Source organism: Leptonychotes weddellii, chromosome 2 (assembly GCF_054177405.1).
Source record: "Leptonychotes weddellii isolate Sample4059 chromosome 2, ASM5417740v2, whole genome shotgun sequence".
In the NCBI taxonomy this organism is placed as follows: Eukaryota; Metazoa; Chordata; class Mammalia; order Carnivora; family Phocidae; genus Leptonychotes; species Leptonychotes weddellii.
The window spans coordinates 13091737-13117632 of NC_138370.1; the positions used below are offsets into that span (position 1 = coordinate 13091737).

Here is a 25896-nt window from a genome sequence, read left to right on the forward strand (position 1 = left end):
GAGCTGCGGGGGTCAGACTACATTCAAAGTCCTAATTTCTGGATTTGAAATCTTACTGAAGATTTATTTCTAGCACTTTGCTGCAGTGGGGAAAGTACAGACATTTTGATTTCCTGTTTCCCAGTCCTGGCATTTTAGGAAAGTGGCTGTCAGGAAGAGGTAGGCTTTCCTTGGGGAGTGAGGCCTGTGACAGCGCAGATAGGGCAAGTTAACATTTGCCTTCAAGAATAAGTCTTTTGGGGAAGTCTCTGCCAGGCGGAGTTTGTTTTTTCAAACCTATAAATAGAAGAGAAATGAAGATAATTTTGGCTCAACTGTCTTCTGAGCTACAGGAATTTATTCAAATTTTGCATTTGTTGCAGCTAGCTAGCTTTCTCCCCTTCTCCTCCCTTCTTCCCTTTCTCTTTTCTTTTTCCACCTTGGGATAAGGATTAGTAAATTGCATATTTGTGATCTAAAAGAAATAGGGTATGTGTGATAGTGACTAACTTATACGTGTGTAGTAATTTAGAGATGAGGAGATTCTGGCTCCATAAATAACTGGTTTCCCAGTTATTTTGAGCCCATGATTTTTTTTTTTTTTTTGAATCTTCCTGTTCCTCTTACTCAGAGATTCTTCAAAAGGCTGTGGGGATGGGATAGGGATGAAGAACTTTTTTCTTTCCAATAAGGGCCAGTAACCCCTGGGGGATGGGGTGTGGGGAAATACAGAACCCCAGATTGGAAAAACAGATTGAAAAATTAATAGCGATTTTACTTAAAGAGCCAAAATAGAGAACATTATTCTCATACTCCTTTTAGATTAAAGAGAGTAAAGGACTTACTCAGCTACAGTCAGTAGTGACAAACATGTTTATAATACTACATATTATATCTAAGTATGAAGCAGAGGGAGGAGGGTATGTGGACAGATGGCAAGAAGTAGTAAAGCCGTAATTAGGGACAAAAAAAGAGTAAAGGTAAGAATGAAAAAATTTAAGTTTTGGAGGGGCACCTGCGTGGCTCAGTCGTTGGGCGTCTGCCTTCAGCTCAGGTCATGATCTCAGGGTCCTGGGATCGAGCCCCACATCTGGCTCCCTGCTCAGCGGGTGTTCCCCCTGCTTGTGTTCCCTCTCTCGCTGTGTCTCTCTATCAAATAAATAAATAAAATCTTAAAAAAAAAAAAGGAATTTGTAAAGATAGACACATAAGCAAAGAATATGCCTAAATATGTGTGCTGCCTGTCAGTCACATTCATACTTGCTTCTCTCCCGGCCCTTAAAGACAGCTTCTATTTTAAGAACCCAGATTCAGGAATGTCTGAAATAAGTGTTGTTTGGCTTTGGTTTTATCATCCAACTAGTGTTATGTACTAAAACTACCATACCTACATTTGGGAAGCCAAAGGCTTGAGAAATTGTGATTATTTATTAGAATAGTGCTCTAAAAGTGTTAGCTCAAAAAAACTGTCCCCAAAAATGTGCAAGTTTTTAAATATCTGTCTGATATTTTAAGAATTGCTGGAACTTGGGACGCCTGGGTGGCTCAGTCGGTTGAGCGGCTACCTTCGGCTCAGGTCATGATCCCAGGGTCCTGGGATCGAGTCCCGCATCGGGCTCCTTGCTCAGCGGGGAGCCTGCTTCTCCCTCTGCTTGCAGCTCCCCCTGCTTGTACTCTCGCTCACTATCTCTCACCTATGCTCTCTCTCTAACAAATAAATAAATAAAATCTTTAAAAAAAAAAAAAGAATTGCTGGAACTTTAAAATTCCTTTCGTTTCCTCAATTTTTTTCACAAAATAAATAAATTTAAAAATTAAAATAAAATATACCTTTAATTTTATAGCAAGCTACTGAGAGACTAAAATATAGTTTTAAGTAGTTGAGAGTGTATTTCTTTCATGCAATAACAGCTTCTGTCTACAAGATGATGATTATTTAAGGTTTGTTTTTTTTTTAAATTCCTTGGGAGAGTGTTGAACGTTATGTTAATTTGTAGCACAAAAGGATTCTTTTCTTTCATGACTGGAACACATCCATCTTTATTTATTTATTTATTTATTTATTTATTTATTTATTTGAGAGAGACAGAAACAGAGTGGGTGCATGGGGGAGGGGCAGAGGAAGAGAGAGAAAAGCAGATTCCTCACTGAGCAAAGAGCCTGCCTGATGCATGGGCTCCATCTCTTGACAGGGAGATCAGGACCTGAGCCAAAACCAAGAGTCAGATGCTCAACTGACTGATCCACCCAGGCCCCCCTCATGAGTGCAACACATACATCTTAAGGCTTTTAAAAGTAGTTCAACTAAGGAATCTGAAAACTGTGGCTTTTTGTTTTTAATAACAAAAATGGATGACACTCTTGGCACTTGACCCGTGGATAGTGTGAAACTAAGCTAAGGACTAGAAAGTCTCCACTTTCAGGTTGGGTGGCTCAGGGCCATGGGGTTGATTGCAGTTGTGTTGGGTGGGCGGGCTTTAAGAACAAAGTGGTTTCCTCATACTTATTTGTTGGTTGAGCGTGGTAGTGATATTAGCAATTTGGATCTCCTTGGTGATGTGGTAATGCTAGTCAAGCACTTGTAATATTTCCCATGCACAGTGAAGTATTCTACATTTTATTAATATTACTTTAGTTTCTTTTTATCCTCCAGAACCAGTAAGTGGGCCCAATCTCATTATACATGTTTTTGATCACTTTAGTATGTGACCAACTAAAAATATTTCCTCTTTAGTAAAGTCTTACTAGCCAGATAGTAGGATTTTAATTCTTTACATTGTTTCTCCCTGTTTTTTTTTTTTTTGCCAAGTAGTGTCTTTGTACAATTAAAAATTTTAAAACTTACTGTTACACAGACATATATGGAGTAAGAAATTAAAATCTTATGCCTCTGCCTAGAGGAAACTACTTTTAAAAGTTTGGCATATATGCTCCCAAACATTTCCCATCATGGAAAACTTTCCATGAAGGTATATGCAGCCTAGTTCTTTTTTTTTTTTTTCTTTTTTTAGAAAAGCTTCACAAATATGCATGTCATTCTTGCACAGAGGCCATGCTAATCTTCTCTGTATCGTTCCAGCTAATTCATTGTTTTTAATGGCTGCATTATATTTTAAAATATGGGTGTACCATAATTGAACTCTGACTATTGATATTTGGGTTTTTTTCTAATTTTTTGCCCTTAAAGTCAATAGAGCAGTGAAATTCTTTGCATGTATACTTTTTTGCGTATGTGCAAGTATTTCCATTGGTTGGATTCCTAGGAGTAGAATTGCTAAATGAAATTGTAGCTCATAGAAATGGACATTTCCCCCAGTGATGTATGGAAATGAGCAATTCTATGTATCTTTGCCAATATTAGTATGCATCTTTCCCCCTGCTTTGGCAGTTTAATGATACCTCATTCGTCAAATTTGTATTTCTCTAACTAAAAGGGAGGTTGCATATTTTTTTCATATATTTATTGGTATTTGTTTAACCTATATGATAGGATCTTTTAGTTTCTTTTTTTGGTTTTTAGTTATTTTTCTGAGGAGCTCTCTATGTGTTAAATAATAGTCCTTTGTTATATATATGTTGCAGATATTATCTCCTGCTCTGTCATTTATATTTCTTAGTATCTTTTGCCAAACAGGAGTTTTCTATTTTATATAGTCATATTTGTCAGTTTTTTTTTTCTTTAAAACTTTTGAATTTTGTGTCTTATTTTAGAGAGGCCTTCTCCATCCCAAGATTATACACAGCTTCTCCCTTATTTCCTTTGAACACTTTTTTAGTTTAAAAAAATATGCTCTTTATCAATTTGGAATTATTTATGTATAAAGTATGAGGCAAGACTCTAACCTTTTCTTATGCATGAATATCAAGTTATCCCAACACCACTTATTCAACAGTCAGATTTTCTTATGTTCTTAATTCTCATATGTAGATACATTTGTTTTTGTACTACTACTGTTCTGTTGATTTGTTTATTCTTACTCTGGCATCATGTTGTTTTGATATATGTAGGGAAAATCCTTCTTTTTCAAAAATTTCTTAACTAACGTCAAGCATTTATTTACTTTTCCAGAAGAACTTTGTAATCTATTAAGCAATATCTTAAAGCTTATTTAAATGGTATTTCATACTTTGGTTTTATTTTTTATATATAATTTATTCATTCAGTAATCTGTGCCCTTTTTTTCTTCCTTTTTTTTTTTTTCTTTACATTTCAGAGTCCTGTGTATGGAAACTCACATGAGTCAGTTCAGTCTAGAAGGGTAGTAATTTCTCATAATATGGACAAAGCTCTGAAAGAAGGTAAGGATTAAATGAGAGCATGCGATTACTATGTAAAGCAATTCATTATGTTCTAAAGGGAAAATTGTAATCTCTAACAAATTTATCTATCCTTCTTGTCTGTGTGTAGCATTAGGAATTTTTATGATGAATGAATAAATACATCCATATTTTAGTTGAATGGATGGGATTTAAATATTTATTAAGTAGGATTTCCAGGTCACATGAAGCTAACTGGCCACGTGGAGCTAATTCCACCATATGAAACAAGGATCTGTTTTCTGTTACCTAAAATAGGTATTAGGAAATATTTTTTCTTTTAGATATAACCTAGAGAAGGTGTGTTGGAGATGGGTGCACTTAGGCTCACTCATCAACAAATCAGTTAAACAAATTAAGGGGTGTAGTGGTCAGCCTTCTTAAAGAATGAAGGATATGTCAGTAGAACTGGTATTGAGCAAGGTTGAAGGTAGGTTGCCGAGGGCATGGTGTTGTTACATGTAGAAGTGGAAATGAGGTGTAATTAGAAATATTAAAGTTGAAAAGATATATTTTGATGATCAAATTAAAGTTCAAACAATATTTTTAAAATCAAATTTCTAAAAACACAATTTCAGTTACAAGTGCAGAAAGTCTGAGTTTTTCAAGTGAATATGGGGTGTTAGATATGAAGTGGAGAGAACTGAATAAGTGATAAGTACATAGCAAGTATGTTTACTTTCATAGTTCACAGAAATCACTGTATTAAAATTTGAAGATGAGGGGCACCTGGGTGGCTCAGTCGTTAAGTGTCTACCTTCGGCTCAGGTCATGATCCCAGGGTCCTGGGATCAAGCCCCGCATCGGGCTCCCTGCTCCATGGGGAGCCTGCTTCTCCCTCTCCTGCTCCCCCTGCTTGTGTTCCCTTTCTCGCTGTGTCTCTCTCTGTCAAATAAATAAAATATTAAAAAAAAATTTGAAGATGAGTACTATGTAAGTACAGAGACAGTCTGAAATTGTGTGGATTCATAGAATTTTAGAACTTTGGGGACTAATTAAACTTCTAAAATATTTGTATTAGTAAAGTATGATGACTTTGATAAAAGCCAAATTTAAAATCCAGTAATTTTTATTCATAATCTCAAAATCGTGGTTTAAAAATAATTAATTGCTTTTATTGAGGTAAAATTTACATACTTTGAAATGCACAAATCTTAAGTGTACATACAATTCAGTAATTTTCATAAATGTGTATAACCATGTAACCAGCAACCCTGTGAAACTAAGGAACATTTCTGTCATTACAGAAAGCTTGCCACCTGTACCCCTCTAATCAAACCCACCTTCCCTTGTTCTAATTTCTATCATTATAGATTAGTTTTGCCTGTTTGTTTTATTTTTTAAAGATTTTATTCATTTATTTGACAGAGAGACTCAGTGAGAGAGGGAACACAAGCAGGGGGAGTGGGGGAGGGAGGCTCCCCACTGAGCAGGGAGCCCGATGCGGGGCTGGATCCCAGGACCCTGGGACCATGACCTGAGCTGAAGGCAGATGCCCAATGACTGAGCCACCCAGGTGCCCCTAGTTTTGCCTGTTCTTAAACCTTTTAGAAATGGAATCATACAGGATATAGTCTTTTATGCCTGGCTTCTTTTCTCAGCATGTTTTTAAGATTTATCAGTTGTCTGTATCAGTTCATTCTTTGTTATTACTACTGAGTAATATTCCATTATACTAATATGAGTGTGTCACAATATATTTATCCTTTCTTTTTTGGACATTTGGGTTGTTTCTAATTTTTTGAAACACACTGGATAAAGTTGCTATAAACAAGTATTTTTTTTAAAGATTTTATTTATTTGAGAGAGAATGAGATAGAGAGCATGAGAGGGGGGAGGGTCAGAGGGAGAAGCAGACTCCCTGCTGAGCAGGGAGCCCGTTGCGGGACTCGATCCCAGGACCCTGGGATCATGACCTGAGCCGAAGGCAGTCGCTTAACCAACTGAGCTACCCAGGCGCCCCTATAAACAAATATTTTTGTGGACATATGTTTTTCATGATGTTTATTCTTACTCTGGCATCATGTTGTTTTGATATCTGGTATTTGTTGGACAAATTCCAAGGAGTAGAATTGACAGGCCTAGGGTAAGGTGTGTGTTTAACTTTATGAGAAATTGCCAAATAATATTGTAAAGTGATGATGTCTTTATTTAGACTCTCACCGTGTATGACCATTCCAATTGTTTTACATTATCACCAACATTTACTGTTGCCATTCGTTCTATTTTAACTACTCTGATAAATGTAAAACAGAATCTTACTGGGACCTTAAATTGCATATCCGTGGCAACTAATGATGCTGAACATCCTTTCATGTGATTATTGACCATTTCCATATCTTCATTTGTGATGTGTCTGGTCAAGTCTTTCTTTTTAAAATTTATTTAACTTATAATTTATTTGTAGGAATGTTTTTAAAGATTCTGGATTCACATCCTTTGTTAGATATAGTTACAGTGAATACTTTCTCCCAGTTTGTAGATTGCCTTTTATTTTTTTAATGTTGTCTTTGAGCAGAAGTTTTTAATTTTGATGATGTCTAATTTACTAATTCTTTTTTCTTTCTGTTCTCTAGATAGGATAATTTTTATTCATCTGTCTTCAAGTTCACGGACTGTTTTTCTGTCATTTTTAATCTACAGTTAAGTGTATCCAGTGAATTTTTTTATTTCAAATATTGTACTTCTCCTTTTAGAATTTCTTTTTTTTGTTTTTTAAAGATTTTATTTATTTGTCAGAGAGAGAGAGCGCGCGCACAAGCAGGGGGAGCAGCAGGTAGAGGGAGAAGTAGGCTCCCTGGATCCTGGACCCTGGGATCATGACCTGAGCTGAAGGCAGATGCTTAACCAACTGAGCCACCCAGGCGTCCCCTGTCTAGAATTTCTATTTGGTTCTTTGCTGAGATTTCCCCATCTGTCACTTATTATGACCATCTTTATCTTGAATTCCTTGAACACACACACATATATATAGTTGCTTTAAAGTCTCTGTATGCGAAGTCCAAAATTGAGGCTATCTTGGAGTTGGTTTCTATCCATTGGTTTTTCTCTTATATATGTGTTACTTTTTTTTTTTTTGGTTTCATCTCAGGTCTTCTTATTTTTTATTGTATCCTGAACAATGTGGATGCTACTTTCTAGACATTCTAGTTTCTGTTATCTTCCTCTGAAGAGTGTTGGTTTTTGGTCTAGTATGCAGCTTAATTTTTTGACTGTTCAACTTGAGGATACTTGGTTTTACCCATATTTTTAGGGCGGGTCTGCCTGGATTTTGTCTAAGGTAAATCCCTCAGCCCTGGGACACAGGCTTAAGTCATCTAGTTCATGTCCCTTACACAGTTTCAGTGGAAAGTCCATGGTCACACCTCTAACCGACCGGGTAGGACTCTAGCTCCAGACGTGGTCAGAGTACCTGCTCAGCTCTTCCAATTTTCCACCTGTTGCTGTGAGCTGGTCTCCTTGCGGTCTTTCCTCCATATGTGTGTAGGGCAGAGTCGGCAATGGGTTTGAGAGCGTGTGATCCAGATTTTGTGGCTCCGTCTTCTTTGTATTTCCTGCCCTTATTTCCGTCTGCTTTGGCAGTTCCTAACTCTGTTTTCTGATATCTTATATTAAAAAAAAATACAGATGTTCAGTCTAAGTTTGAACTTCCTTGTGCCGCTAGGACCGTCAAGTGCTTTGGGGAAAGTTACATAAATGTGGTTCATACCAGCACTAGTCCCTTCTATCAAGGGTAGGTTTTCCCTTCAGTTTCTCTGACTTTGCTCTCCAGTGCCTTTATGTATTTATTTAATTTTTTAAATTTAAAATATTTTCTTTATTTATTTGACAGAGAGAGGGACAGACAGAGAGCACAAGCAGGGGGAGCAGCAGAGGGAGAGGCAGGCTTCCTGCCGAGCAGGGAGCCCGATGCGGGGCTCGATCCCAGGACCCTGGGACCATGACCTGAGCCGAAGGCAGACGCTTAATGACTGAGCCACCCAGGCGCCCCTCTCTCCAGTGCCTTTAAATAGTTCTTTAATATTTTTTTTCTAGAGTTCCTAATGGTTTTCTGTAGGAAGGTTAGTCTGATATAAGCTATTCCACCATCCCTGGAATTGAATTCTTCTCTTTTTCTTTTAATTGTTGTAGAATACACATAGCATAAAATTTACCATCTTACCCATTTTTAAGTGTACTCTTTAGTAGTGTTAAGTACATTTTCGTTGCTGTATAAAGTCTTTAGAACTCTTTTCGTCTTGCAAGACTGAAACTCTGAACCTATTAAGCCACAATACCCACTCCTCTCTTCCCCAGATCCTGGTAATCACCATCTACTTTCTATCTCCATGAACTCAACTCTAGGTACTACATATAAATGAGGTCATGTAGTATTTGTCCTTTTGTGTTTGGCATATTTACTTAATATAGTGTTCTCAAGGTTAATCCATGTTTGTAGGATATGTCAGAATTTCTTTCCTTTTTAAGGTTGAATAATATTCCATTTTATGTATATAACCACATCTAAAAAAATATTTATTTTTTTAAGTAAGCTCTCCACCCAGTGTGGGGCTTCAATTTATAACCCCTTGATCAAGAGTCGCATGCTGTACTAACTGAGCCAGCCAGGCGCCCCTTATAACCACATTTTCTTTATCCATTCATCCATTGTTGGATATCTGGGTTGCTTCCATCTTTTGGTTATAGTGAATATGCTGCTATGAACATGGATATCTCTTTAATTTTTTAAGGCTGTGAAGTTGCTCTGTAATTGAGATAGCATGTTTACTTAACCATGGACCAATTTGTTTCAGAAGTGTTTATGGGAAAAAAAAAAAAAAAAGATAAGGATTGAGGTCTGGTTGACAAAAACCCAAACAGAACAAAACCAAAAAAAACCCCAAACCACATCATCCTCAGTCTAATTTCTGTGCAATGATTTATTTTGAAAGAATAGTATTATCCAAAGCCTTTGGGTAAGAGCTTTAGTTAATTAAACTTTGGTATAATAATTTTTTTCTTTTCCACTCTATTCTTAATGTTTACAATTTCCTCTTGTTTTAAGCAAAATGATTTTCAGTGAAGTTGAATATTATATCATCTACCAAAAGAACTAAAGGCTACTGTAAAGTTGGTTATGAGAGTAAAATGTATGCATCAGGCAGTCGTTAAAAACAATAAACTAAAACCAAAATTGTCTTCTAAAAAATTTTAGACATTTAATTTAATGAAGAATTGGAATCTAGAAATACATGTTGAGAAAGTTAAGAGGTTTCATAAGTATTTGGAAAACCTATAGTGATTATAATATGCATCTCTGGAGTATGTTAATTTGCATTTCTAAGCCCTGGCACCAGTATATTTAATTGAAATTCTGAATGTTATTAGCTAGCTATAGTAGACTTATATTGGTAAAATTGAGGGTCTCTTGGTATGTTTGCAAAATTTAATAGCAGGTACACTTGTTAAGGCTGCAGTAACTTGAGTTCAGTTGATATGAAGTGCTTATGAACTATTTAAAAATTTCCCCCTAAAGTTAGTTTGAAGTAGATAACATAATTACTCCATCTTACCTTTATATATTTGTTTCACTCCCTTTAGAATACATATATTTTTTTAAGATTTTATTTAATTTTTGACAGAGAGAGACAGCAAGAGAGGGAACACAAGCAGGGGGAGTGGGAGAGGGAGAAGCAGGCTTCCTGCTGAGCTTCCCGATGTGGGGCTCCATCCCAGGACCCGGGATTATGACCTGAGCCGAAGGCAGATGCTTAACGACTGAGCCACCCAGGTGCCCCTAGAATACGTATTTTAAAAACAGATTTATTCAAAGAGTTGAGTAAAATACAAGGTATGTGTGTGTATATGCATGTATAAATGTTCGTGGGTGGGTTTTTTGTTGTTGTTACTAAAAGTATGCTTGTGTTGTAGCTCAATATAAATTAGGACTTGGTCTTAAATCTCTATAGATTGAATTACAAAGAAGAGAGAAGTAATATTTAAAAGTGCAGCTCAAAATAATACAGTTTGGCTTTCTGTGAAGCAATAAGAATTATTAAAGCTATGAGGTGTGCCTGGCTGGCTCAGTCAGTGGAGCATGTGACTCTTGGTTTCAGGGTTGTGAGTTTGAGCCCCATGTTGTATGTAGAAATTACTTAAAAATAAAATCTTCAAAAAAAATTACTAAAGCTAAAAATGCTGGAAGTTGAACGGCATACCCAGGGAAGATGATTGAAGTATATATTTGCTGTGCTTTGTTAGCCAATTTTAAGTGTAAAAACTGTATTTTAGGGATTCAGATATGGTATGAATGAACCATATGTTTGAGAAGTCAGAATAGCCACCTTTCTATACCAGATGCTCTCAAAAGTTTCTCCTAAAGTTACATTTCCAGGAAGACTGTCAGGAGATACTTTTGAAAATCTTTATGAGTATTAAATCTCAGATCTATAGCCTAATTTTTACTAGGCTACCCTGAAATACCTCACTAATGTGGACCAGATAATATAGTTCAGTAATGAGTACCTGCTATTTGCTCAGGAGAACTTTCAATTTAAATTCTTGAATTGAAAATACAGTTCTTTGTAATGTTATCTTTTTCGAAGCATTGAGGATACTGACCTCTGCACTTTGACTTGTAAGATGTTGTCCAAGTGTCTTATAAATACCATTACTTCCATTACTTTTTGGAGTATCCTTCACAAATGTAATATTAATGTACATTTCCAGATGAACATATTTCTGTTAGTTTTGATTGGCTCTTAATACTTTTCTGAATTTCAGGGGTAAATGTGCCTATAAAATAAAGTGTCCAGGTTATACAAAAGGCCATAACGTGAACGATCATGATAACAGAAGATATTACAAGGTCATTGTCCAAGTATAACAGAACTTTCAGTTTCTTTGGAACTTGTCTTAGATAAGGTGAACCTGATGTGGTGATCTCTTTTACTAGGCTCTCTGTGGCCATTTCCAGACGATGGTAGACTGTAAGAATTAGATGGTGACACAGAGGGAGCAGAACCTACACTTGAAAGACCATGACTCTCCCACCTTCCACTCCCACCCCTAACCTCCTTTAGGCTCAACTCTTCTAGTTCATGACTCTACTCAGTGGTGTGAAATATGTATACATTTTTTGTTGACTGAATGAACACCTCAATCAGTGACATAAACTAATAACCCTAAATTTTCCCAGAAGTTGGGTTTCCTTCCACACATAGACAGTAATTACTAATTGCATTTTAAAAACTTTGCAAACTGCAGAGTGCTATCTATATGAACAATGGAATTATTATTGTCCTTATTACCATTAGGCCAGTTCCTGGTTGAATGAGCTCTCTTTCTTTGTTCAAAGGGACTCAGGTCATGGATGTTTATGACCCTTGGGGCCTTACCTCTTGGGCAGGGAAGACTGTATCTTGAATTGCTCTGGGGAAAAGGCAGAGGTAGAAGAATGGCTATCATGGAGCTCTTTCTCTTATACTATTTCCTTAGTTTCAGTCATTTGTTCTGAAAATTTATAGGTAGAGATTACCTAATATCACGTTATCTAGACTAACATGGTAGCCTTTTAACTGGTCTCCTCACTTCCAGTTTTTCCCTACTTTGTTACCCTAAATCCTCTTTTTTACATTAATCCTACTCAAAGTTCCAAACATGTTATTCCATTCTCTATAATCTGCAGTGATTCCTTTTTACCTGCTTATTTCATTGAGAGTAGTCTAGAAAATAGATCTGATAATAGCACTTGAATTTTTGTTGGCTGCTATTATGTGTTTAGAAGAAAAACTCTTTGCTTGGCAATGAGCATAAATGTTCTTCCATTTCTCATTGGGGTTTGTTATATTATTTCTGCTTATCTCTTAGTAGAGACCATAAAATAATTTTATCATGAATTTCTGTGTCTCTTCAAATTGATCTGTAGGATATATTTTAAAATATTTTGTTCATATGTGCCCTTGTATCTAAATGAGTATATGTATATACTTGTATATAAATGAGTATATTTAGCTACATAATATATACTTAGAATCATAGCTCTGTTTTATACTTTTCTTTTCTTCTTCTTCTTTTTTTTTTTTTGTCCCACATGGAGCTCAAACTCATGACCTGAGATCAAGAGTCACATGCTTTATGGACTGAGCCAGCCAATTGCCCTTGTTTCACACTTTTTATATTTGCTATATTTTTATAATACTTAGGTTAAAGGTGTACTGATAAGCTATTGATAGAGATTTATTAGTTCCAGGTATATCTTCTATTACTGAGTTGTGTTTTTTTTTTTTTTTTTTTGAAGATTTTATTTATTTGACAGAGAGAGAGAGCGAGCACACACACAAGTAGGCAGAGTGGCAGGCAGAGGGAGAGGGAGAAGCAGGATCCCCACTGAGCAGGGAGCGGGATGCGGGACTCGATCCCAGGACCCTGAGATCATGACCTGAATGGAAGGCAGATGCTTAACTGACTGAATCATCCAGGCGCCCCTGAGTTGAGATTTTTACCCATATTCATTTTTATCAATTCCTAACAAAAATGTAGTATTGGAGGAGTATTTTAGAGCTGTATTAATTAACATATGCAGTGTGTGGTTAACACATGTAATGGGAAATTATGTAGATGAATATGCCCTTCACATAAATCCTTTAGCGTGCTAAGAAGATCTTATTTTAAAGATATTAAGTCTCTTATAATTGCTTTTAATTTCCTTCTATAATTTGAAACTAAATTTTAACGAAAGGAAAAATGCTTCTATTTCCCAAACGTTTCGGGTTATAGGTTTATTTGCTACTAGTTAAAAATTCTGTGGTATGACAACTTTGTTTAATAAGAGAGTAAGGGAGAAAGAATTGCAAATGAACAAATTAGCAGTGCTTTGTAGTCAGGGTGGCTCTTACCAGAAGGATATAAAAGCTTTGCAGACAAGAGTCTGTGGAGATTACGTAATTCAGCCCCCCATCTCAGGAAGTAATTTTTTCTAGGTCATCCTTGTCCATTGGATATCCAGCTCGTTTTAGGAGTTTCTTATGATAGAATATTCACCGTTTACTGTGAATCTTGAATAGCTTTAATGATTTTATTCATTATGTTGAACGGAAAAAACAATTTCTTATGACTTCCACCCATTGGTCCTATTAGTGCCTTCTAGGACAATTTTTAGCATATTTTTTTCATATAAATGTTTTAAAGAAGCTGGATATCCAATGGAAAGGGCCGCTATTCAGATTTCTCATGTCTTTTACTCACGTGACTTGTTCCACCTTCATGCAGGACTACAGTGTGCTGAGTAGGAAGAGTGTTTGACTGGCAGATAGGACACTTGACTTTACCATTTATTTGACTTTGAGCAAGTTATTTCACTTGGAGCCTCAATTTCTTGAGAGGATGTAACGCAATTACTGTGTAGGAGCTGTGGTCTACTTTTTGTCAATAAGTGAGATTATGGGATTAGCCTACTCCTGTTTTTGCTCCAATTTCTTAAATATCCAGGTCAGAAACCATTTCTGCTTTCTCCTAAATGGAATAGTCCAATTAGGAATGAGATGTGGCTACTTTTTGTAAAATCTAGAAAACATAACCATTTGTTCAAATTAATATTTGGAAGTGATCAGAAAATAGCCAAAAGGTTTAGGAAATGATTTATTTGTTGGTTTTGCTTTTGTTTTGCCTTTTCTTTTGTGTCCAGCAGATATCTATTCTACCTTATATACTGGAAGCCGTACATACCAGAATTAAATGCTTATTTAATGAAAAATGAAAGATTGAGGTAGTATCTTTCTTTTTTTTTTTTTTTTCCTTTTAAATGCCTGCCCCTTAGTCTTTGGCAAGTAATCGTTCTCAGCTATAAAGCTTAAGCTATCTTAAGTGTCTTATCCCACTACTGAGGCCAGTGGAATCACTTTGAGGATTTAGCTAAACCTTTGTACATATGTGTCTGTGAACAAAATTCTTGATGATTTATGTATGTTTTTGACCTATGGGATTTAAGATGCCATTTTTGAATTATTATAAAGCTACAATGCAGAAATTCTGGAAATGTGGAAAAGCATTGGATAATACTTTCATAGTTGATATTCTGAGAAAAAAAAGCCATCACAGAATATTAAAACAAGAACGGCGCTTTCCTTGACTTGTGGGCTTTTGCACATATATGGAATCCTTACATAAGATGAACTCTGAGCTGGAGGTTCTATTTGCTATTCAGTTTTCTAAGAACTGTGACCTCTCTCCTGCCACCTTCCCATCTCCCCCCCACCTAAGCCCATCTAAAATTGGTGTATAGCAATCAAGATGAATAAAACAAGCACCCAGTCCTGGCCTGCAGAATTATTTGAGAATTATGGGTCAGACATTTGTGGGCCAGATGTGCAGTAAATCAGGATCCCAAGTTACTTTTTGTTCCACAGGATTCTTGGGAACAAAGCAAAGCAAGAGGATAGACTATCTGAGACAAAGTATGGTCATATCAAAATTAAGCCAAATCAAGTGGTATTTGAAGAAGGAAAGAGAAAACCTTGAGAAATAAGCCGTGCTTAAAAAATAGTACAGGTATCCTTATGCTGAAACACGGATATGGGGCTGTGTTCTTCCTCCCTTGGGAAAATCACGACTTTAGTCCAGTAACATTTTTATTTTTCAGTCTTCATCTTCTATGTGGACTTGAGCTGCCTTGAGCAACAGAGAACTACCGTGTACAAGTGGCGATTGAGTTATGTGGCTAGTCCAAATTAAGATGTGCTGAAAGTATAAAATATATACCAGATGGTGAAGACTTAGCATGGGAAAAGAATCTCATTAATTGGGGTGCCCAGGTGGCTCAGATAGTTAAGCATCTGCCTTCACTCTGGTCATGAGCCCAGGGTCCTGGGATCAAGTCCCGCGCCGGGCTCCCTGCTCAGCGGGAAGCCTGCTTCTCCCTCTCCCACTTCCCCCTGCTTGTGTTTCCTCTCTTGCTGTGTCTCTGTCAAATAAATAAATAAAATCTTAAAAAAAAACTTCATTAATTGATAGTCTTGATTATATATTGAAATCATAATATTTTGGATATATTAGTTGAAACATATTATTAAAATTTAACCTATTTCTTTTTTCCTTTTTTAGTGTGGCTACTAGACACTTAAAATTATGTATGTGACTCTCCTATTTCTGTTGGACAGCACTGCTCTAGAGCTAAGGGTTTTTATTCCCAAGGCATAAAATTGATCCAGAATTAAGAAAAGAGATACTAGAAATTTTCCAAAGAAGGTTGTCAGCCACAGATGCTGAGCCTGGTGTGATCTCTGACTTAGGGGATTCTTCCTGCGTTAGTTGGGGTCTCATTAAGAGACAGAAACCACATAATACTTGAACAAGAAAGTTTAATATAAAGAATGATTAACTTGCCAAGGGACTTGACTACTGAGGAATAAAAAGAACTCCAAAGAATATAGGAAGAGCAGATAAGGGGAGCAATCACTACTTCTGGGGCCAAGGCAGAGCACTTCAAGGAGGGATGTGTTTGGGAGCGGGTTCCTTCTTCACCCCCAAGTTGAGATCCAGGTCTCGCTGGAGGGGGCACATGTGTGGCCCAGGTAATGGTGGAGAAGTTTGGGGGAGATGCCACAGGCTACGGGAAGCCGCCCCAGGGTACTAGCAGACTTCTCTGGGGAGCTGCCCTCTGAATGCCATTAGAATCTGCGGGGGGTGAGGCCATCTGATGCCCCACCTGCTGCTGCCCGCCGCACACTGCAGGAGCAATCAGAGAAGAGCACACAGGAACCAGGACGAGAAGAAGCCCCTTCCTCCTCCACAGTCCCCCCAGCATCCTCTCCTGACAAACTCTAACATGGTATGGGTTGGCAAAGAAATGTTTACATGGTCTATCTCCAGTATCATAAAGCAGGGCAAGAAAGGGTGAATTTGGAAGCGAGAGGCAATAAATTGATGACTGGCAGACTCGGTAAGTGTGTTGCCACTGTGTAAGATGCTCTGTTTTTTTGGTAAATTTAGATAGTTTGGCCCCAGGATAGAATGTTTAGAAATTGGGCTGTCCACAAAAATTCAGGACATATGGTCACCACACCTCCAGAATTTTAGTTAGATGAGAATCTTTTTATTTTCAAATATTCTAGGAAAGATTATGTCTTCTCTTGTGTTATCTACTCTCTTTATATTTTAAACAGTGAATATTGAATAGTAGGTCCTCAGCGTCTAGTAGAAATGCGGTCTTGGTATATGCTTCTTTCATCTAAGATTTACTCATTGCTTTGTTTATTCCTGGTAGTGTTTGACTACAGTTATAGAGATTACGTTCTGTCCTGGTATGGAAATCTCAGCAGAGATGAGGGACAGCTTTACCACCTGCTCTTGGAAGACTTTTGGGAAATTGCCAGACAGCTGCGTCACAGACTGAGCCACGTGGATGTGGTTAAAGTCATCTGCAATGATGTTGTAAAAACTTTACTCACTCATTTCTGTGACCTGAAAGCTGCGAATGCCAGGTAACTGTTCAAACATGAACAACCTCCCCCACTTTTTTTCCCACATTAAAATATTTTTCTTATACAGAAAGGGGTCAAAGTCAAGATAAAACTCTAGAATTTTCTGCCTCTTGCTGGCACTTGGCTTGAAATATAGATATATTGAGGGAGAACATTTATAGTGTACTGGTAGAGTAGATTTTTTTTATAACTCTCTAATAGAAAACCCCTTTATGGACTTCTAATTTTGTGAAAAACTTAAACAATGAAGTGAATTTTACCGAGCCAGCACTGTCATGAACTTGTTTATAGAATCATGAGTACCTAGAAGTAGAAAATTTAAATACAGTGTCTTATACTGTGAAGTGTCCATGAGTTTACAATGTTTAGTAAGGTTTAGAATTTCTTTTTGTTGAGAGCTCTGTTGCATCACCGTATCCTGAAAATTGACTTTTAAAAAGAACTCAATATTGGGGTTTGTGGCTGTAATTAGAAATGTTTCAATATGAAAATTGTGAATATTTAGGCTTGTTTGCTCTTTGTACTGTTCCACTGACAAGATCTGTGCCTATGAGGTGACTCTGCCTTTGGAAGGAAGACTTCAAGGCCATTTCTGAGCTTGTAACAAATCCTTAGAGGATTTGTTTAGAGGTTTGCTGGTAGGCTCTTAATTGTATGTCCTACTCCTGAGTGAGTGTGAGAATGCTGAATTACAGCACTTCTAACTTGCGTATAAAAGTCATCTTACTGAAAGGAAGGAGTAGTCTTCTGCCTGTTTGGATATGGACTCAGTAGGAGGGGTGCTCCTTACAGTTAACGTGGCCTATTCTCACTGCTACTCTTCTACCTCTACTTTCAGGGGAGAGAGTGGGTATCTGAAAAATACAAATGAGGATGGATAAGCATTGGCATCCTTATTGGGCAGGTGGTGACTCCTATTCTCTTCTGAGAGGTGCTACCTAGTGAGTTTGTCAGCGGGCAGTCCCTGTTCTGCCCTGTGCTGTTGCTCGGTGGGGCTACTTGCCGAATGTCCTTGCGCAGCAGCAGCTCCCTGTTCTTGGCTGTATTGCCTCTTTCCATCAGTTGTTTTCTCTCCCAAAGTCTGTGTCGCATAGGCTTATGAGATCAAAATGTGCAGAGCCATTGTGTGCCTAATATTTTCCAGTTTGCTGCCCCTAATGTTTTGCATTTAAAAACGGTGACCCATAGTAAGAAAAACATTTTATATTGTGACCCAGTTTCATAAAACAATACTCTTATTACCTGTGATAACTGGTATTTTTGTGTTAACATCTTTTTAAAAATGGTATTTGAGATGAACTAAATTTTATTTTATTCCTTGTGGGTCACAACCCATGATTTGAAAAAAATTACTGTAGAGCAATTGTTCTCAGATTTTTTTTTTGGTCTCAGGATCCCTCTGTATTCTTTAAAGTTGTTGAAAACCTAAAAGCACTTTTTTTCTTTAAGGTTTTGTTTTTAAGTAATCTCTACACCCAATGTAGGGCTCAAACTCACAATCCCGAGATCAAGAGTTGCATGTTCTTCTGACTGACCCAGCCAGGCTCCCCCAAAAGCACTCTTGTTTATGTGGGTTCTATCTTGTGGGGTGCTAGAACCAGCTTGTACTGGTTTGCGTTTGCAAGAGCTGACTGTGCACATCCCTTCCTTACTTTGAGATCAGGAATATCACCTTGCTAGCTTGTCATTGGCCATGGTGGGAGTATTTACACTGTGCAGTGGGCGAATGCTACACATCAGCTGTTTTTCCCCTTGGGGAGCCAGTTGTTAAATGTATACCACCTCACCTCTTGTTATACTATCGATATTTACCATGTCAGCTGTTAAAACCAAGACATTTTTAAAGTGCACGAACACAGTCCACTTCCCATTAGCCAGTAGAGTGATGGTGTAGGCACACATTAGGTGGCCTCTTGGACGCTCCACTCTGCTGGTGAGAACAGGAGTGGAAAAGACAAGTGACATTTTTTCTTACACATAGGAATCCCCACGCCACCCTTTGAAAACTGTTGTTGGTAGAGAAAGCAACTTCCAGGAAGGGAGTGTGTGAACTGACAAGGAAAGGGAGAGAATGAGGACTCTAGGGTTATACATACCCTGATGTCTCAAGAGCTTCAGCTGCTCTTTTCAAGTGTTCAGCAACCCCTAGGAGCTCCTGCTGGTTTGCTGTAATATCTGTTGTATAAAGGGCTCCTTGCTTCTGCCTGCCAGGTACTGTCCAAGACTTTTTTGAACTCAGTGGAAGCTCATTTTAAAGTATTTAAATTATGGTTCAATGAAGGACAGTATTTTAAATTTATGTTTTATTCCAGTGAGAAGACTGATGGATTTAGGTTTGGGAGAAGAGCAAGTGGTTAGAGAAATTTAGTATTTTCATGATGATCTAATTTGAACATGAGCATATATTTTTCATGGAGACATTTACCAGCTTCTGAAATTACTGCTTTTGTGACTAATATAAAGATATTATGGGTAAAGCATCACAATAATAGAAACAGATAATTGATTTCATTTTAGAAATGCCTTCCCTCTGGGCTTCTAGTTTTCTTATACCAACGGTAGATTTATTTTTGCTGATATCTGGGCTATGCCTAGAAGCTCTAGTTGATGATTCTTATTAAAGAAAAAAAAATCTACCACTGTCCTCTGGGATTATAGATACTTGAAAAAGTGCCAGTTGGTTACTATTGTTTTGCATATAGATGATTATGCCCTAGAAGTGAACCCTAACTAATATCTGTTAATGCATTATCTTCTACAAATCACACAATGAAACTGGCAGACAGTGTGTCTAGGTTTGATGGCTGTGTCTGCAGTTGCCTGCCCCAGGTAAATAGTGCCCTCGTCCCTAGAAATCTCCATCGGTGTGCGGATATCTATCGGCTGCAAAATGACTTTGGCAGCCTGGGAAGCACCCAACTGAATTGGCCACTGTCAGACAAGAGAATAATAAATTGCATTAATAAAAGCAACACATACAGTGGTTGACCGTTAGGCAATGGTGTGGAGGCAGCTTTCCGGTCAGCTTGTGTTTATTTCCAGGCTGACATTCTGTTGCTGCTTTAAACCTAGTCCAGATCACATTTAAGTCTTGCCTCTGCTTCCTCTTCCTTTGTCCCATCTGTCTTGTTCCAGCATGTTTCAGGAAAATCTAAAACTGATTCTTTTTATGCTGTTTGATCAGTAGCATCTTTAATTTCATAGTCTCCTTCTTACAATCTCTATGTGTTTGATTTACTAGTCAAGTACAGGCATGCTGTTTAAGGGGAAAAAATAATGTTTTTTATTCATATTTTCTGTCTTTATCTCTGAATTTTTCCCCCCTTTCATCTTTGCGGTCTTTGATTATGGAGTAGCATAGAGTCTGGACTTGAGAGTCAGGCTGAACAGGAGAGTTATTTCTACCATTTATTGCCTCCGACTTTGGACTGTTCGCTAGCCACTCAGATCCTCAATGTTCTCATCTATGAAATGCTGCTGATGATACCTGCTTCTCGGTGTAGGTGGGAAGATTAAGTCTTGTTGTACATGTGAAATTCACAAGAGGTGAATGTCCTTTTGCTCACTAGGAATGAGAACCCAGATGCAAATAGTAGGACTTGGAGTAAACAAATGATCCATCCACACTGGCAGAAGGAGGGTGCTGCCTGCACGCAGGTGCATGGACACCCCCTGACTCAGAAGCAGCCATGTGCCTCGGGATCTTTCCTCGGGTTCTGAAGCAGTACTTGATGTCCATGAACTAGAAGCCATCATAGGAATATCCTGCTTGGAGTGAGCAGAGGGATTCCAGGGAAGCATTGGCCTCTCCCTTTTCCTTAGATGGAGTGCGTCTGACCAGATATCTGGCCTTTTATGCTCACTCAGAAAGTTTTTCCCTAACTCAGTTCTAGGAGGGAGATGAACTTGTAGAAGTCTGATGGCCAGGCTCCTTTTGTGTGCCTTCCATTGGAACAGAGAAGGGATTGTGAATACTTTGAGAGGTATTTTGTTATTATAGAAAGAAGCTTCTGTCGTTAGTTTTTTGGGGCCAACTTTCCCCAATAATTGTTAACCAACTACCTATTTTAAAGTAAAGTTTCATCCTTAAAAGTGCTTGATGAGACGAGTATCATCTAGATCTTACTATACTAAAAGATCATCTCTAACTGGCAGCATAGCTAGAATTTCAAATAATTGAAGATGCCATTTTAAATTTACTTATTTTTTATTTTTGTTGTTTTTTTTAAGTAAACTCTGCCCCTAATGGCCTGAACTCATGCCCCCCAAATCAAGAGTCTCATGTTCTACCAACTGAGCCAGCTGAAGATGCCATTTTTAAAGAGTCAACATATATCACTATATATGTAAAGGGTTATTCTTAAAATCTGTTTCTTTTGTTGGCTTTTCATATTAGTATTGAATTTTTCTTGCTTGTCGTAGAAGACAAAGAGGAAATCTTTCTGTTTTAGAGTACCTACTCTGGAAACTAGTCTTCATTGTCCAGTGCAAAAAGAAATTGCCATCAACACTCCGGAGGTGCTAGTTGTAAAAGGCACTAATATGCATTTGTTTCATTACTGTGTAGCACCTGGTGTGATTCCTTCTGCTCTGCATAGTGTCACCCCTTGCCCAGGATTGGGTGCACTATATTTAGTTAATATAAGAAGTCCATAAACGTTGTCTCTTATCTGGGAGGTATTAGAAAAATGAACTTCCCAGTCTTTCTTGAACTACTCCTATCAAGGTACTGTGGGAAAAGGAGGTATAGAAAGTTCTACTTTCTACTTCTCTTCACTCAGATCCTCCAAATTAATGGTCCTGGGATGAGGATAGGGTCAGTGCTGATAGGGAAGCCTGTGACCACAGTTGGCAAGACTCTTTAGAAAATACTTGGGAACCTCACAGAAGGCAATTTGCCACCAATTTCTGTAGCATCAAGTAAGTCATGGACCCGCTCCTCAGTAGAAAACCCGTAGCATTTTTATCCCATGATTACTTAGTCAGGAAAGCTGTCTAGTGACCCTGGTTATGTTTTCTTAAGTTTTTTTTGAAAAATGAAGCTGTAGATCACATTTAAGAAGACATCTAGGGGACTTAAAAATAATCCAGTTAAAGAAACACTCATACTTTTCTGGATTGTTGCTGTGATTTGGGAGTTATGTGTAATTGTTGATGCTACTTAAGGTTTGAAATCCTGAAAGGGCATGCATTAGCATTTTTCTAAATTAGTCTGTGATTGAGAAAATTATTAGCTATTGACATTTTTGAGGAGTGGACACAATTATTACATGTATTGTCCATTTGAGATATTTTATACTTGTTACATAACCAAATTATTTCCAGAAATTTCTTTCCTTCCTCTTCCCTCTCTTCATTAATTTCTTTTAGACATGAAGAACAACCAAGGCCTTTTGTGTTACATACATGCTTGAGGAACTCATATGATGAAGTGAGATTCCTACAAATGTGTTCTCGGGTTCTGGTGTTTTGTCTCCTTCCCTCAAAGGATGTCCAGTCTCTCAGCTTACATATAATGCTTGCAGAAATACTCACAACAAAAGGTAGACTTTTATAAATAATTCTTATTACTAATGTGATAACAAATATGCAAACAAATGATATGCAAACAAATGTTCTACATACTAATGTGGATAACACTTTATATAGACCTATGCGGACCTTGTATATCATGGGACATGTGGGAGCTAAGATATTTTCAGATTTTCAAATGTGAAGTGTCACTCAAAGACAGCATTATTTGGCCATCCATGATAAACAAGTTTTTTATGTAACATGTTGCCAAATGCATAATCCATTCTGTTGTTTATTTTGACAAAGGATAATTAGTCCTTATGTTCTTCACAGGGAAGCATCCCTTTAGGGTAGCTTTTGAATTATCCAGGTCAATAATATATTCATCAATGAAAGAATACCTGTACTCAAACTCTAGTGTGCATTTACTTAAAATACTTTTAAGATAGAAGATTCATTGATAATGCCTATATGTAATTTTGTGAACTTGGAATAAACAAAAAAGGAACTGTACCACAGTATAATGTAATTACTAAAGGACGTATAATGAGGGAGATGCTTGGCCAGAATATGAAAAATGGAAGAAAATAAGACCTAAGAGAAATTTCTCTTACCTCAAAATCTCAAATAACATTGCATTTGATATGCATTGATTGATTGTCTCATTTATTGTCTGTGGTCATTAGTGGATACCAAATATAGAGAAAAGGGAATTTTTAAATTTATTTTTATTTTTTATTTTTGGCTTCACAACCCTGAGATCAACAGCTCAGCTGAGCTCAAGAGTTGGTTGCCTAATCAACTGAGCCACCCAGGCACCCCAGAAAAGGCAACTTTTTTTTTTTAAGATTATTTATTTATTTTGGAGAAAGAGAGTATGATATGTGAGCATGCATGTGTGCAAGTGGTGGGGAGGAGGGACAGAAGGTGAGGGAGAGAATCCTCAAGCAGACTTGACGCCGGGCTTAATCCCAGGACCCTGAGATTATGACCTGAGCCCAAATCAAGACTCTGATACTTAACCAGCTGAGCCCCCCAGGCACCCTGAAAAGGGAACCTTTTAACCTAAAGTTAGTAGGATGAGTTTGTAGTCGTGTTATTGACTTTTTGACAACTTCTTCCTTGAGGTCTGCATTCACCAGTTTGGAGAACGTTCACTTTCATCTTTTGGCAGACAAAACCTATTGAGGCTTATAAAAAAATAGATAAAAGGAAAATAATCAGTGTACTTAATTTTGATGTCTTTGTTAGGAACCTGGGTTGCAGATGACTTTCTTTCATTATTCCTTTAAACTTAACTCGTTTGTTAAATCAACGACTTGATTGTGGCCGTAGTTGGTAGCATACCCCCCAGAGGGAGCTGTATGTACATGCACACGCATTTTTGAATATTTGAGTTGTTTGTATTTTTCCCATTTGGGTAGTTTAAAAACGTTTCCCAAATGTGGTTTCAGTTCTGTAAAAGAAAAACAATTCCTTTAAAGGACAATACCTTTCTCAGTGGTGCTTTCTTCTTCTTCCCACAGTCTTGAAGCCAGTAGTGGATTTACTTAGTAATCCAGATTACATTAACCAGATGCTACTTGCCCAGTTGGAGCGTAGAGAACAGATGAATGAACATCACAAGAGAGCCTACACCTATGCACCTTCTTATGAAGAGTTCATCAAGCTTATTAATAGCAACTCCGATGTTGAGTTCTTGAAGCAACTAAGGTATTTGATCTTTAATTATAGCATGACAGTAGCTACTAATTATCATCCTCTGCCTAGTTAGGTACCAAAAAAATGTGGTTGTCAGGGAGGCAGAAATAAAGGAGGTCCATAAATCTTACTACTCAGTGGCAACTAAATTTATCCAGTTTCTCCTTTCGCAGAGGAATTAGTGTTTTTTTTTTTTTTCCCCAAGGTATCCTGTTTTTCAAGTAATTAGGTTATAGTAGATTGAAAGCTGTTAGTTGTAGGAGTAACTACTTAGCTGCTCAGATATTTACTTAGAAAACCATGGGAAGGAGATGGTGTATTTTTAAAATTACATAATAGAACATTGCATTGATCTTCATTTTTCTTAGAAAATGCAGGCCCAGGTTTGGGAATCATGGGTTCTTGACTAATTATTTTGAGAAAACACATTTGAAATATACCCTAGGAGTCTCTTTGATAGGGGAATGGAATCTTCCTTATCGTACTTGAGATATCTTAGGGTTAAGTGTGTCTGTTTTTGTATATTTATTTTTTATTTTCATAGTATATGCATAAACAGTATGATTATATAGCAATGTATAGTTTGTGGATTTTCTAGGCTTCTGTTTCTGTGGTTCCTCTTCAGTTTTAATGTCCCCAAACAATAATACATGGGGAAGAAAGGCAACTCCATATGTCCGTTTTGCTTCTGGTAAGTAATTTTGATAAATTACAGATGGAAAATAAAATATTGACTGAAAGGGTCTTTAAACTCGTTGAGGATTTTAGATTTGTCATATTTGCCTCTGAACTAGGGTCGCCATTAAGGTGAGTTGTGCTGCTTAGTTTTCTAATCTGAATAACACAGTATTGTAAGAGGTAGACATTATAGAGGGTACCATGTTCTTGTAAACCATGTCCTGTATTGATTTAGGTCCTGCAAATGTATAATGATGGCTTCACTTGTATGATTGTGGTTACAGATAATTTAATTCTTAGGGGATGTAATCTCTGGAGATTTATTTATGCTTCTCTTTCCATGCATAATCTTGAATAAGCTATATGGTACTCATTTATTAGAGATTTATAATCATCTGTGTCTGAACCTAGAAATTCCTTTTTGATCATTGTGACCCTTGAGTGTAGAGAACCCAAGAGTCAGTATCCCAGATTTGTTATCTGGGGTGTACAGGTTATACCCACTCAAAGGTTATCCTTATCAGGACTTCCTTTGAAATTTAAAAGGAGTTTAAAGTGTCATTCTATAGAGAGTGAAAGAGCTCACAAGGACAGGACACCCTTGTTGCCTCCTTTTCCCCTTCAAACTGTGAACACACGCACCCCAAGTGCTGGTTCTAGAGATGCTGTTCAAACCTGTGCTCCAGTAGTGCTCTGTCTGCCTGCTGCTGTACCTGTTGTTCTGGATGTACTGCATGTGGTGTGACCTTGGTAACGTGATGACCACCCTCTGTGCAATTACGGTTTTCTCTGAAGACATTGCTTGTGAACAGATGGCACCTCATGTAGATAAACTGAGGAGGCGTTGCATTCCTAAGTACTTTTTCCCTGTTAAGCAGTCTTTCACAATACAGTCAGAAGTGGGTCACTTGGTAACTTCAAGGAAGTCTAAGATAACAATCTAGGATCAATAGTGGCAGATAGTTAACTGAATCCGTGTTCATTCTACTTCCAGACTTATGAATGAGTGTTCTGTTTTGTGTATCAAACAAAAGATCCTAGCACTGCACACATGTTGACAAAGATAGTGGTGTAACGAAAAGGTACCAAAAGACTTTTTTGAAATCAGAAGTCATTATTTTGAGTGATCAAACATTGGTACTCTAACACAGTTCTGTAGTATGAGATGAATGAATCTTGATTAGAATTAATGGCTTATCTTTTTCAAAACGTACTGGTCAGAGGCTCAGGACTATCTGAAATGCTATAG

At 37.4% G+C, this 25896-nt stretch overlaps 1 protein-coding gene, 1 long non-coding RNA gene and 1 pseudogene across 8 annotated transcripts in view; 2 read left to right on the forward strand and 1 right to left on the reverse strand.

The window, feature by feature from the left end:
- Nucleotides 1-25896, forward strand: part of SNX25 (sorting nexin 25) — a 133855-nt gene that overhangs the window by 30987 nt on the left and 76972 nt on the right. For 4 of the 7 annotated variants that reach the window (XR_014141056.1, XM_081807679.1, XM_081807689.1 and 1 more), the window contains exons 2-5: nucleotides 4194-4278; nucleotides 16538-16754; nucleotides 22125-22297; nucleotides 23795-23981. Coding sequence is in view for 6 of the 7 variants with exons in the window: in XM_081807689.1 (XP_081663815.1) it covers nucleotides 4194-4278; nucleotides 16538-16754; nucleotides 22125-22297; nucleotides 23795-23981 (662 nt within the window). In the remaining variant the exon portion in view is untranslated. Of the gene's footprint in view, nucleotides 1-4193; nucleotides 4279-6872; nucleotides 6939-16537; nucleotides 16755-22124; nucleotides 22298-23794; nucleotides 23982-25896 lie in introns of all 7 variants that reach the window. The other 3 variants (XM_081807672.1, XM_081807668.1, XM_081807676.1) reach the window with 1 other exon arrangement.
- LOC115941520 (U6 spliceosomal RNA) lies at nucleotides 2982-3079 on the reverse strand (annotated as a pseudogene).
- Nucleotides 16762-22118, forward strand: LOC145717694 (uncharacterized). The gene is made up of 3 exons (XR_014141088.1): nucleotides 16762-17714; nucleotides 17781-18636; nucleotides 18693-22118. It is a non-coding gene; the product is annotated as an uncharacterized LOC145717694 (long non-coding RNA).